The 14,064-nt window shown below is 31.3% G+C and overlaps 1 protein-coding gene across 4 annotated transcripts; it reads right to left on the bottom strand.

Annotated features, from left to right (window-relative positions):
* Positions 1-2,850: 2,850 nt before the first annotated feature.
* LOC145972638 (cytochrome P450 4C1-like) lies at positions 2,851-13,236 on the bottom strand. 4 transcript variants are annotated; one of them, XM_083101378.1, is made up of 14 exons: positions 11,278-13,236; positions 10,603-10,820; positions 10,219-10,328; positions 9,886-9,976; positions 9,186-9,371; positions 8,889-8,982; positions 8,213-8,315; positions 7,919-8,018; positions 7,583-7,689; positions 7,424-7,492; positions 5,515-5,683; positions 5,151-5,330; positions 4,838-5,086; positions 4,537-4,655 (listed from the first exon to the last, which is right to left on the bottom strand). In XM_083101378.1, exons 2-13 carry the CDS (start codon positions 10,751-10,753, stop codon positions 4,884-4,886), a joined length of 1,563 nt encoding a protein of 520 aa, XP_082957504.1. In that variant the 5' UTR covers positions 10,754-10,820; positions 11,278-13,236; the 3' UTR covers positions 4,537-4,655; positions 4,838-4,883. The 4 variants fall into 4 exon arrangements, with proteins under 4 accessions (XP_082957506.1, XP_082957504.1, XP_082957503.1 ...); XM_083101377.1 differs by lacking the exon at positions 4,537-4,655 and having other exon boundaries at positions 4,679-5,086; XM_083101380.1 differs by lacking the exons at positions 4,537-4,655; positions 4,838-5,086; positions 5,151-5,330; positions 5,515-5,683 and adding an exon at positions 2,851-4,327.
* Between the last annotated feature and the right edge of the window lie 828 nt (positions 13,237-14,064).

The following is a 14,064-nucleotide window of genomic DNA, read 5'->3' as shown; positions in this document are numbered from 1 at the left end:
TTTATTTATTCTCTTACATTGAAAAATTATTCACTTACATTGAAATACCCCATTAAAAAATTGACTTTTACAATATTAGGTCTCATCAAAATCAATGACTATCATACTTTTGTCATTTTGTTTTTTATAAATAAAATCTCTCTCGAAATATAATATGCGATTAAAAAAACGATAAGAGCAATTATTGAAATTGAAATAAAATTCAAAAATAGCAACTAGCGTCGTTCGTTAGCTTTGCTAAAGATAATTCGAGGTGATAAATTTCTAAATGATTTATCATCTAAAGCACGCCTATTTACAAATTCATTTACTACTATTTTATAAGCGTCAGATCAGTTTGCGAATTAAGGGAATAATTTATTACGTTAAAAAGTCTTGGTAAATCTTGGTTAATCGAAAGAATTAAAACATGTACTAGTTGTAAGCTTAGAATAGAGAAAACAATATTATTTGTTTTGAGTTTAATCTGATAACAAAACTGTACATTTGATCTCAATTCGATAAAGAAATGTTGCGGTCAATTTTAATCTAATCCAGTATAAATCTTTTAATTTTTGTTTCTAATTTATTTATTTAACGTTTAATCTATGTAATTATATTGATGATTGAGTTCTTTCCGGTATATTAATAATTTATTATCAGAGGACGGTGCGTGTATGATGTAATAAAATAGTCGTAACATTTCCACGAATGTTGTGCTTAAATGTGTTAGGCATAGCTATAATACAAGATAATAGCTCTATAATATGTACGGAAAGTTTTGTAATAATAATCAAGAAGAAGAGAGAAATATTAACTTATACATTCCATTAATAATAGATTAGATGTGAGAATAATAAAGAGAGAATAAAGCTAATGTGCTGTACTCCTGTATTAGGTAGTCTGTAATTTAAGCTCCAAAAATAAAAAACTGACGTTTTCAATATTCTCATTTTTAGTTATTATAACTTACACTTCTTAAGAATAAGGTAAAAGTTAGTATGAGATGTTTTACACAATATATCTTTTTATTTTACATAATGCCATATTTTTTCCTAGAAATTATTACAATCGCTATTATATAGAGAATATATTTATAATATACATGTGTATATATTATACATACACTTCCTTTCTTGATATTGATTCCATTGATTCCATTTATGTATAATTAGCATTTGTATATTTATTTCGATACACATCACTTTCTTACGTCGATTACTTTAAAATCTAATGTTTCTATAATTACATTAAAATATTGTTTTTATGTTCAAACTATATCACAGTTATGTTTGAGGGAAAAAGACAAGGATTTAAAAAGAAAAGCCATTCAAATAATCGAAATTGAAACATAGTCCATTCAGTAAGAATTATGAAATACACAGTAAACAAGCTCTCTTAGCTATAACAAATGATAAACGATAAGGATGATAATAATAATGATCGAATTATCAAAATGTATCGAGTCGTTTAACCCTTTGCACTTTGTAGATTTTCGCGTAATGTTTGTTGTATTCATGCTGTTACATAAATTGTTTGTTTTATTTATGTATTATTAATTTTTTATGTGTACGTGTGTGTACATATACACATATACACATTTTATATTTTTATTTGCATCTATAAAAAAATAATATTATATTTATATTTATATAGAATTGACATTTTTACCGGTGTATCAATTGTTTTTCTCGTACAAAATTTTGGAAATTTGTAAAATAGAAAATGAACATAAAAATTAAAATTATATTTTATCGGATATTATAATATATCAAAAAAAAATATTTATGCTTAAAAAATATTTTTTAATAAAGTAATTTTATATTTTGTTAATATTTATATAATAGTTTTATTATGATATATATACAGGGTGGACCATTTTAACTTTTAATGGAGAATAACTCGAAAACCAAGCCCGGGAGAGAAAAATGTTTCAGACAAAAGTTGTTTGGTTTCGAGGGGGCCATAAGATGGTGTCATTGGTTTGACCTTGAAGAGTTATTTGAAGGTCACATGAAGGTCACCTTCAATTTCTTAAATGGAACCTACTATTTGTCATTGCATATTCTTGTAGCTTATCTCGAGAGCTTTCCAAAACACTATAATTAAGTACCTTTTCGTTAAGTACTTTTTGAGTTATGAGGCTTGAAATAATTTCTTAATTTTACATAAACCGTAAAATATCTTGTAAAATATTCATTTTTCGATTATCTTACCTTAATACTTTTATGTACAAAATAATGAGAGGAATCAATTGATGTAAAGAAAACACATAGTTGTTTTTAAGAAAAAATATGGAATTGTTAATTGCAAATTACATATTTTTTCTTCAAAACAACTATGTACTTTCTTTACACCAATTGATTCCTCTTATTATTTTGTACGTAAAAGTATTAAGGTAGGATAATCGAAAAATGAATATTTTACAAGATATTTTACGGTTTATGTAAAATTAAGAAATTATTTCAAGCCTCATAACTCAAAAAGTACTTAACGAAAAGGTACTTAATTATAGTGTTTTGGAAAGCTATCGAGATAAGCTACAAAAATATACAATGACAAATAGTAGGTTCCATTTAAGAAATTGAAGGTGACCTTCATGTGACCTTCAAATAACTCTCCAAGGTCAAACCAATGGTACCATCTTATGGCCCCCTCGAAACCAAACAACTTTTGTCTGAAACATTTTTCTCTCCCGGGCTTGGTTTTCGAGATATTCGACTGGATGGATTAAAATGGGCCAATCTGTATATATATATATATATGTACACTCATTTGCAAAAAAAATCACGCACCATGAAGGAATTGTCAGAATCGAAGAAAACTTTGTATGTGTGATTGCAACGTTAATGTAAGTAAATGATTACAACATCGGAGCAAAAGGATAGTTTATTGCGAAAAAATGAACACATGAAAGGAGGCTCTAGTACCCTGTTGGGCCACCTCTACATTGGATACAAGATGTAATACGGGCCGGCATAGAGGCATACAGGTCTCTTATGGTGTCCTGCGGCATATCTGTCCACAGTTGCTGTAATTGGATCTCTAGATTGTGCAAACTGGTAGGTTGTCGAAGTTGGCGTCCAATATGGTCCCATACATGTTCTATTGGCGATAAATCTGGCGACCGTGCAGGCCAAGGTAGTGTAGCAACTTGGCGGAGACATGCCTGTGACATCCTTGCTGTGTGCGGCCGAGCATTATCCTGCTGGAAAATGGCTCCAGGGAGCCCTGCCATGAGAGGCAACACATGTGGCTGCAGGATGTCCTGAACGTATCGCTGCGCTGTTATTATCCCTCGAATCACTACTAGGGGAGACCGGCTGTCGTATGCGATGGCTCCCCAGACCATAACACCAGCTGTGGGGGACGTGTGGCGCTCGACAAAAAAGGCAGGATTGAGGCGCTGACCAGGAAGCCTCCAGACACGAACACGGCCGTCGTCACTGGCCATACTGTATTTGGATTCGTCGCTGAAGACAACTCGGTTCCATTCCGTAGCAGTCCAGTTCCTTCGTGAACGACACCACTGCAAACGGACGCGACAGTGCGTGGGTGTCAATGGTAGCACATGTAATGGGCGCCGTGAAACCAAATGTCCTTCAGCAAGGCGCCTTGAAATGGTACTGGCAGAGACTGGGACTTGTAACGATGGTGCCACCTGCCTCTGGATGGTTGACAACGAAGAAGTTGGAAGTATTCGTGCTTGTCGGAGGATTAGACGGTCTTGTCTACTAGTGGTTTGTCGAGGGCGTCCTGAGCCCGGTCGCCGTGTGTGAGTACCCTCACTCATCCACTGATCCCAACACCTCCTAACAGTTTGGTCAGAACGGCCTAGGTGCCGGGCAATTCGTCGATGCGACCATCCAGCTTCTCGCATTCCAATAATGCGGCCCCTCTCAAATTCTGTTAACTGAGCGAATTCCCTTCGATTGCGTCTTAAAGGCATGTCCAGTGATCAAAGATCTCTCCACAACAGGAAAACTACAGACAAGTAGCCTCCGAGAGCCTTTTTGAATTGCAACACACGAAGTACTGTTTCGCTCTCTGGCGGCAAGCCCGCTCATCTAATCGCGTCACAACTCTAATCATTCGCATATCTGCTTCAAACATACCTGCAGGCCGAGTTTTGCAGCAAAGCGACACCTTCTTCATGGTGCGTGATTTTTTTTGCAAATGAGTGTATATATATATATATATATATATATATATATATATGATACATATATATATATGAGACATAACTCCTGAAATAACCATTTTCGCACCTATGTCCATATAACATTTTTTTATCCTTCAGGTGTGAGGAATATCTTCTTAAATTTTTGACATACCTTTTTAGAACACCCTGTATAAATATATATATATATATATATATATATATATATATATATACATACAGGGTGTGACTCAAAGTCACCTTAAAACCAAATGTAAATAAGCCTAATTAAACGACTGTCGTCTACAATAATTAATCCTAAATTTTTCCTTGTGTAAGTAATACAGCTAACAGTATTTTTAACATAACTCCTGAAATAACCATTTTCGCACCTATGTCCATATAACATTTTTTTTCCTTCAGGTGTGAGGAATATCTCCTTAAATTTTTGACATACCTTTTTAGAACACCCTGTATATATATATAGGAAGGAGTCCGACGGAATTTTCTTTTAATTCTATAAATAAGACGCAAAAAAAAATTGTTTTAGCTTTGTATGCATATATTTTATGGATTAACGTTTTTATTGCAATTGCACATAGGGGATCCTTACATACATTAAATTTAGAGTATATTGGGTTCTAATGTATAAGATATTCTATATAGATATTTTCATGATTAAATATAATGTTTACATACATAATATTTCCTTCATAATGTTGAACATATAATATGCATCAATTTGTTATACTCTTGCAGTATCTGCGTTAGTTTCAACCGGCTGTTTGCGTTTGATCGGGATGAATCTTATATGAACCGGATGAGCAGGCCGTATTATTATATCAAATTGTAATCGGATATTTTTTAAATACTCAACAGGTTCCAAGTAAAAATTATGTATCAAAGGAGCTATCATAGCTTTCATCATTAGCTGACCGAGACGTTGACCTACAATTCGAAGTTTATGATAAATTATCGATACGAAGAGAAACGAAAATCGCGATCAATTTACCTATGCAATTTCTCGGTCCTGCGCTGAATGGTATATAAGAATAAGGATGACGATTCTGTATCTTTTCGGGTAAGAATCTGTCCGGATCAAATACTTCTGGATTTGGCCAAAAATTAGGATCTCTGTGAACTGCATAGATATTAAGAAGTAAGATCGTTCCAGCGGGTACGATATATGATTCTGAAAATTATTATAAAATTGAAGAATATTAAAATTTACGAAAATAAGAGCTTTTTTGAGAGGAATATTATATAACAATATTGTATTCTTAAAATACTAATTAATCTTATTTTACATTGACTAATATATACTTCATATTATGTAACATATTCAAAAATATATTCAGCAAAAAGTGACTAATTACGTAATTTTACATCATTCCCAGCCTTGCGTGATATAAAAATCGCGCTGGGATACAAACGTAGCGCTTCCTTTAAACATCTGTCTAAATATGATAAATTTTGTAATAATCTCATGTTAAGTTTTCCTCCATTCTCTTGCATCACAGTATCGACTTCAGCTCTTAAACGCTCCTGTGTTATCAATAATATAATGAAAGTGTATTTCTTAGTTCCGATTTTTATGTGCACAGATAAAAATAAATTCTTAATAAATCAACATATTTCCATTTATTTTAAATAGATTTTCTTTTCCGAATATATATATATATATATACAGGGTGTCAGTGAAATTTTTGCTTTTACGAAGTAAGGAGATAGATTGGCTCAAATTAAGAAGGAAGGACTTCTACTGTTTTGTGATATTCGCAATAAATTAACGAAAAATTAAATAAAGAATATCGGCCAATCTGCGTGAGTAGAAGCGCGCGGCGACGAAAGTCGTCCCACTGTAATCTTATACTAGGCGCGCGGCGAAGCGGTGGGCGGATCGCTCTCCGAGACATGATGGTGGCGTGCGATATATCGCAATACCGCGCCGAAAAATGATCCGTCCTTTTAGTGGCGAGAAAATGATGCGCTATAATTTCCATACCACCTTGCAGTAGATAGCATGGTGCGCTTTTTTTATAGTGGTTTCCCCCATAGACCTATTCCACTCTCAATTTAATGCGAAAATTGTTCAAAATGCCGTTAATTACTGTACGCTGAATGTATTGTAAATGTAAAAAATTGATGATGACAGTACCTTCACAAAAATTGATCTGAGGTTAAAAATCCCTCGATAAAATGTGTTGCACACGTTGGTAATGATACGGGCGTAATCCGTTACACGTGAAGCGTGATGTACCGCGTATCGCGAAAAACCAAATTCATGTGCCACACGACGCACGCTAGTTCTAGGATTTTCATAGAATGCTTCAAGAATCCTTTCTTCATCTCGTACACGAAGACGCACTGCTGGATCGGTTATCCCGATATTATGCACGATACCCAGTTTCACATAATTATTGCACAACACGTAAAACTGTACGTCCACTTGGTTTTCTTGCACGCCCGGAAAATCATTCCACGTAAATTACGGCCGCGTGATAAGTATTTTCTCCCACTAGCCCGTATGCCACAATCATATCCGTATATTCGCCCACCGCTTCGCCGAGCGCCTAGTATAAGATTACAGTGGGACGACTCTCGTCGCCGCGCGCTTCTACTTACGCAGATTGGCCGATATTCTTTATTTAATTTTTCGTTAATTATTGCGAATATCACAAAACAGTAGAAATTCTTCCTTCTTAATTTGCAATTAACAATTACATTTTTTTTTTCGAAACAATTATGTGTTTTCTTTACACCAATCGATTCCTCTCATTTTTTTGTACATAAAAGTATTAAGGTAAGATAATCGAAAAATGAATATTTTACTAGATATTTTATGGTTTATGTAAAATTAAGAAATTATTTCAAGCCTTATAACTCGAAAAGTACTTGATGAAAAAATACTTTATTATAGTGTTTTGGAAAGCTCTCGACATAAGCTATAAGAATATGCAATAAAAAATAGGTGGTTCCATTTAAGAAATTAAAGGTGTCCTTGACCTCACCTTAACGATGCCATCCAAGGTCAAACCAATGACACCATCTTATGTTACCCTTCAAAACCATACAATTTTTGTCGAAAACGTTTTTCTCTAAAATGCTTAGTTTTTAAAAGAAAAGGAGTGTACGGGTGGTCTAGGACACCCTGTATATACTAATATATCTAAGAAAAATATATCTCAAGATCGCAACAAGACCTTTTCAAGATATCTTTATTACTTTGAACAAAATCTTTAAAAATTTAAATAATATATCACAATATATTATGAGAAATAATACCTGGATATCTTTATGTTCAGCTAGGAGTAGTAAAGTAAACATTAAACTCGCCGCTGTAGTATCATAACCCTATAATCATCATCATATGCATATCATCATATTGTTATACATATTTAGATATCATGTACAAAAAAATAAGAAAAGGTGACAAATACATACTCCGAATATAAAAGTGTCGACTTCTTCTCTGATATCCAAATCAGTTAGAAAATTTTCTCGAGATGCCGCTATTAAAAGATCCAACATGGCTAGCCCATTTTTTTTATCTAAGAAAAAGCATATTAGTAACGATTTCACTTTTGCATGCCGCGCTTTAATTATATAACAGTTCTTGTTTAAAATTCAAACTCTATTACAAATAATAATGATTTAATTTTACAGCAAACATATGTTGTATCATTACGTGTGATTATGTGTTTAATATAAATAGTGCAAGAATAATTTATAATATTAGATTGCACAGCCAAACTTAAATTAGAAGCTCGGATCTCTTACTTCCAAATATGTCGACATTTTCTGTCTCTTTGTTACTTTCAAGGTTTTTTAAGTATCGGCCATTGGTACGTTCGTGATAAAGCTTTCTTTCCGCGATGATCTATACAAGTATAATATTTAATTTTTGACAAGATTTTTTTGTATTAAACAGCAATGGTATTGTATTATATCATAGATATTTATAACATAATATTAATATTTAAAATAAATAATGTAATCCTACAAAGATTACGAGATTTATTGTTATTTTACACATAAAAGTATTGTAAGATTTAAAATAATGTGATAACGTACTTTTTCCGTAAATCCGTGCAATATTTTCAAGACTTTCTTTTGCTTTCTTCTTTGTGGTGACAATGAGAATAATAAATCATTATACAACCAAGGCCTTAATACTCTAAACCGAAATTCAATACAACTACATAATTTCAAATGATGATATAATTCCAATAATGTTATTTTATAAAAGCCTTAATTAAAGCCATCATGAAATCAGTTTAATCTTTAATAATTAAAGGTTGTAAAGAATATATAAAAAATTTAAATCTATATACATATTACAAAAAAGTAAAATTTTCTAAAAAATTTTTATTTTATGTTAGCTATAGATTTCTGATCAAAGATAATTTCTTTATAAATTTTGAACACAATTTATTTTCCCCTTAATTGTTCTGATATTTCCAGTTCTTGAATTTCCATTTTAAAGATTACAAACAATTATGTAATGAAACATTTAATGATATACATACAATAGAGTTTGATTGAAAAGTGTCGACTTGTATAAACGAAGTGATATTTTCACTAAGTCCACTTTTACATAATTATTCATTAATTAATCTATTTTTCAAAATGTATAATGTAATGTATCACAATTAAAAGATCATAGATAGATTAAAAGTAAGAAGATAAGATTATAAGTTAAAAGATGTGGATTATAAGTTAAGAGATCATTATATTATATATAAATTACCTATAAATAAATAATTCAATTATATCGTGAATCGCATTTCGATACTTTTGTTGCAACTCGCCAAGATCTTGCAAAGAGACGCCCATGGCAGTTTCTACAAATGCATTTAATTAAAACAGTCGAAGATTATTTACAGATAAATATTTTGTGGACTGTTTTTTTTTTAAATATTGAATATTATCTACCTTTCCTTGTTGATTATTGATACTTCGTATAGAAACATTATTCTATTTTTATTTTAAGCTATATCACTTAGAATAAAATTCCTGTACATAATGTAAAATAAGAACTCCTTACCGCATATCGCGTTTAATGTATGTTCACTAATAAATGGTAATAAATCCTTTACAACTGTCCCTCCGACATCTTTCAACGATTTTGTCATGCAATCGCCATCCTTGATCAAGATATCAACAAATTTATTCAATATATTGAAACAGAATGCAGGTGTTAACATCTTTCGCCGCGACTTCCACTTAATCGCTAAAACAAAAACAAAATAATGCAACATTGTGCTATAAAAGAGGAATTGCAACTATTAAGTAGATGTAATTATTATTTTGTAATTAACTTTTTATAAATTAGTAAAAAGAAATAAATTAATAAAAATATATAATATATAATAATAATATAAATATATAATATATAAAAATGTATAATATATAATATATAAATTAATATTAATTAAAAATCTATTACTGATAGTACAATCTATTAGTGATGTGATCTTTGATTTAACTAAATTATCTCTCTTACTTCTATTTATGACAATATGAACATGCATCACGGCGAAATTATCTCTCAATATCTCATCTACAAATTTCTTTTAAAATTATTAGTTTTTAACAAAGAGGTTGTATACATTCACCATTTAAGATAATATTCAAGTCTAATTTTAACATTTTATTTTATTTTCTGTGACGGGGACAGATCGACAACAAATTGTAATGGAAAAGTATGTATACTTATACATACGTTAACATTATTATATTATTACCTGTGCTAGTAAAGAGACCTGTATTTAACCAAGTATGGAACACGTTATACAAACGACTTTTTTCGATGTGCTTAGTGCTACTTAATATCGTCTGAAATCATCGAAAACAGAAAAAAATATATATTATTCACTTATTATATCACTAATCTTAAATACACAAATAATTTATTAATTGTATCTCTGTATTTTATTCTAATCTCGATGGAGTATCAATTTGTCTTTTCATTGTTTTTAAGAAACATTTTTTATTAGTAAAATTCTTTCTGTGAATCGTAAGATTCTTCAATCTAATTCAATCGTACTGTGTACAGAGTATGAAATTTCTTTTATTACCTCTAAATCGTCTGGATGACGGATACCCACTACATGTATAAAAAAACCTCCGAATTTAATAATGGGATAATATTCATCAAATAATTTATAGAAGAGCTTCCATTGTTTCTCTGAAAATTATATTATAAATATCAATACACACAAATGATTTGATTAATTTTATTTTCAATATTAATGTGCACTTCTATCCAAATACGTTGAAAATAGATAAACAATAATAAAGGAAATGAATTGCAAATTGTTATTGCAAAGAGAAGTAATCTACATGTAATAAACTTGATAAATATATGTTTCAGAATAAATGATTTATGAATTTTTGCTTGTATACGTGACACAGATTTCGTTTGTCAATTAATGTAAATAAATTAGAAATTTTGTACTTACCTGCTGACACATAGAATGGGAGCATATTGCCAATAATCGGAAAACCCGATGGTCCCGGTATAAGATTAAGTCGCCCGTATTTTTTATGATACACATAATAATTATATATCAATAAAATAAACATAGATAATACCAATATAGTAATGAACATTGTTTCTTAACCGTCCTGATGTTTCTTGATTATTCGATTAAGCTGCGTCCGTTTATTGTTTTTTATTCTTCGCATGTGTCATAAAATAAATATTTTTTAATACATATAAAAATAGATATTCGATTTTCGACAAAATTCGTAATTATCTTGATAAGAAAAATAAATAATATAATTATATAAACTATATAATTATTGCTTAAAAGCTTATTTATTTATTTTATTTGTTCATTTTGTTTATCTAATTATAGTACATCGATTATGATATCTAATAATAATTATGTCAAACATTTTCGCAAAACTAATATAATGTACATTTTATAACATAATAACATAAAGTATATATTGCAACATATTATAATAATTTAATAAAATTATAGCAATCAAATAAAATTAACAACTCATGATATTTCAAAAAATTTGTATTAAAATCACATATCGTTTTATACTAATTGTGATATTAAATATTAGGATTTTGTAATAAAATATTATAAAATTTTATTTTATACAAATTTTATAAAGATTACCGGATAGAGATTTTATGTGGTACAACGATCAATGGAAACACATAACTCAAATGATTAAGATAGAATTGTAAATCTCGTTAAACAGATGCATAAGTTTAACAAAGCTGTATAAACTGATAATAAAAATCTGAAGCGTGTATTTATACTGTTCTTCCACTCAAGCGCATATTAATTAGAATTCTTAAGAAGCAGGCAATTGAATAATTTCATTTCAATTAATGACAAATGACATTTTTATTTATCTTTATCTGAGAACATAAAAAAATGATTATAAAACCATTTGAAAATTAGATTTAAGATTACCAGATTGATTAGAAATAGCGATTGTTTCTGTTTAAAATGTATCGTTTTCAAAATCAAGATATCAATATCGATAATAAAAATAAGGAAAAAAATTTTATTTTTTTACAAATTTTCACATCAATCTTCCTAACACTTTCAATTAAGTAAATGAATTTTTAAATAGGCGTGCTTTAGATGATAAATCATTTAGAAATTTATCACCTCGAATTATCTTTAGCAAAGCTAACGAACGACGCTAGTTGCTATTTTTGAATTTTATTTCAATTTCAATAATTGCTCTTATCGTTTTTTTAACACGTTCCGTGCCGAGCCGTTTCTGCTCGACTTTTCATTCAGGCCATTTGATGTTTTGACTAAAGATTGATATATTATCACACAATATTTCATTACATCATCAATCCATAAGTAATTAGCTTGTATAGAGTAGTTATCACATCGTGTACACGTGGCGCTGCAATCAGTTTGTGCCGGACAAGTGATAAGGAAATTCAGTGAGACTGTAAATAAATGTAAGAAAACTGCAAAGATTTAAAGATTTTACTTAATCACATCAGAAAGATAAATACAAGTGTCTTCTTCGTTAAACAACACCAAAATTTATAGAAAGAAAAGAAATCCCGAATATTCATTCGTGTTAAAAAGTCCTATATATTAACTTATTATGATTAATGAAATAAAAGTAAACAACGTAATATATCTAAAGGTAAATTTCAACGAGTAATAAAGATTAAGTCTTATAATATAACGATAATATCAAAAGAAAATTAATGCTGAACTATATAATACTAAATATTTAGAATAATAAAAGGTTTCAAAATCTTAAATACTTAAAATTGATCATATAAGTTTACAAGTAAGTAATTGATGGATGTTACCTGGAAGAATATATTGAGAACTTGAATTACTCAAGCCGTTAGTTTAATTATTACTTATCTGAGAATCGTACGACCATTTAGCTGAGTGATTTTTATTCTTATTGTGAGAATCGTACGACCAATCGGTTTCCTCCACGTTTGAGCGTGTGTAGGCTTAGCGGTCCTACAGGAACTTTCCGCTGCGTGACGTCAATGATTAAAAAAAGAAAAATGTCGGACTCGTTCCGACCTTGCTGGGAGAGATCTCTCGCGGTATTCGATCCCTGATCGACACCGCCTCTGGCCACTGTTATAAGAGAGAGAACTCTGAGCACGGCACGAGGCCGCCTTGGTTGTATGAGAGAGAGAACTCTGAGCACGGCACGAGGCCGCCTTGGTTGTATGAGAGAGAACTCTGAGCACGGCACGAGGCCGCCTTGGTTGTATGAGAGAGAACTCTGAGAACGGTACGAGACCGCCTTGTCTTTCGTCAAAACGACGAGAAAGTTCTGAGAACGGTCCAAGGCCGCCTGCGTCGTTCGTAAAACGACGAGAACTTTGAGAACGGGTAAACACCGCCTGCGATTACTTTAATTTCTCGATCTTTAGAATTCTCGGAAAACTTTCTCCTTTCTCTATATGGGAGAAGGCCGTAGCGAACACTGTCGATCCCTTTTCCGTTTCTTTTCGCAGTCGTTTCGAAGAGCAAACACACGTAACGAGAGCCGAACAACGAATACTAGCTAACAATGGCGGACAGAGAGAGAGAGCCTTCTCACCGCCTCTACGGATCTCTTCTTTTTAGAGAGGCCCTTCGCTGCGCCAGCAGCGCCGTGTACATCGGTGGATGTTTTCGATATTGCGCGCGAGTTCAAATTTCTTGAGATCTTTTAACACAGTTTTAACTTTTCGGTTAGTAAAAAGAACCTGCCGTGTTCGAATTTGTTGAGTAAAAAGCGAGGGAAATAAAATATTTAACAAAAGAGGGAATAGATAAATATACGGAGATAACATTTTTTGTTTTTCATTTGTATTTTTGTCTTTTTCTTTTGTCTTTGTTGGAAAACAAGTTTCTTTTATTAACTTTCATTAGTTTATTCTTTCATCTTTTAATTTTTTGTATTGATCCAGTGATCCAATTTTCAATTTTTATCCCTAATGATAGGCAATATGGAAATAAAAGACGCAGGTAGTTCCAGTAGTATTTCTAGCGAAATAGAAATTCCATTTAGGATGAAACGCTCGCGTAAATTTATATTATCATCTTCCGATGAGACAAGAGATACGTCAATTGAGGTTAGCGCGCGCTGTATATCGAAATGCCGCCCAATTGTATATAGCACCGAAAGTGAAGGTGAAACACGAAATGTTACTGATAATTTACCAGACCAATGGATAAATCCAAGTGGAAATCAACCTTCACTCATACCATTCATAGGTACACCTGGAATAACATTATTAGATTATTTGTATAAAGAAGAAGATTTTTACCTACTATTTGTTACCGAAGAAATGTTTCAAGACATAGTAGAACAGACTAACATATACGCGATGCAAACATTGGCTCAGAAACGATCATGTCGTCTGAACAAATGGATTCCCACCAACAAATGTGAAATAAAAAAACTTT

The sequence above is a fragment of the Camponotus vicinus genome, unplaced genomic scaffold (assembly GCF_025532165.1).
Source record: "Camponotus vicinus isolate PSW18456_S1 unplaced genomic scaffold, iyCamVici1.0 SCAF_6, whole genome shotgun sequence".
NCBI lineage: Eukaryota > Metazoa > Arthropoda > Insecta > Hymenoptera > Formicidae > Camponotus > Camponotus vicinus.
Note: the sequence above shows the minus strand (reverse complement) of the source record. Positions and strands in the feature narration are given on the sequence as shown.

Excerpts from the sequence above, each read along its gene's own strand:
- LOC145972638 (XM_083101378.1), bottom strand. The coding sequence starts at position 10,753 with ATGTTCATTACTATATTGGTATTATCTATGTTTATTTTATTGATATAT. Across the intron at positions 9,977-10,218 it reads GTCATCCAGACGATTTAGAG|ACGATATTAAGTAGCACTAA; the intron begins GTAATAAAAGAA and ends CGATGATTTCAG. Across the intron at positions 8,983-9,185 it reads TACATTAAACGCGATATGCG|AAACTGCCATGGGCGTCTCT; the intron begins GTAAGGAGTTCT and ends ATGCATTTGTAG.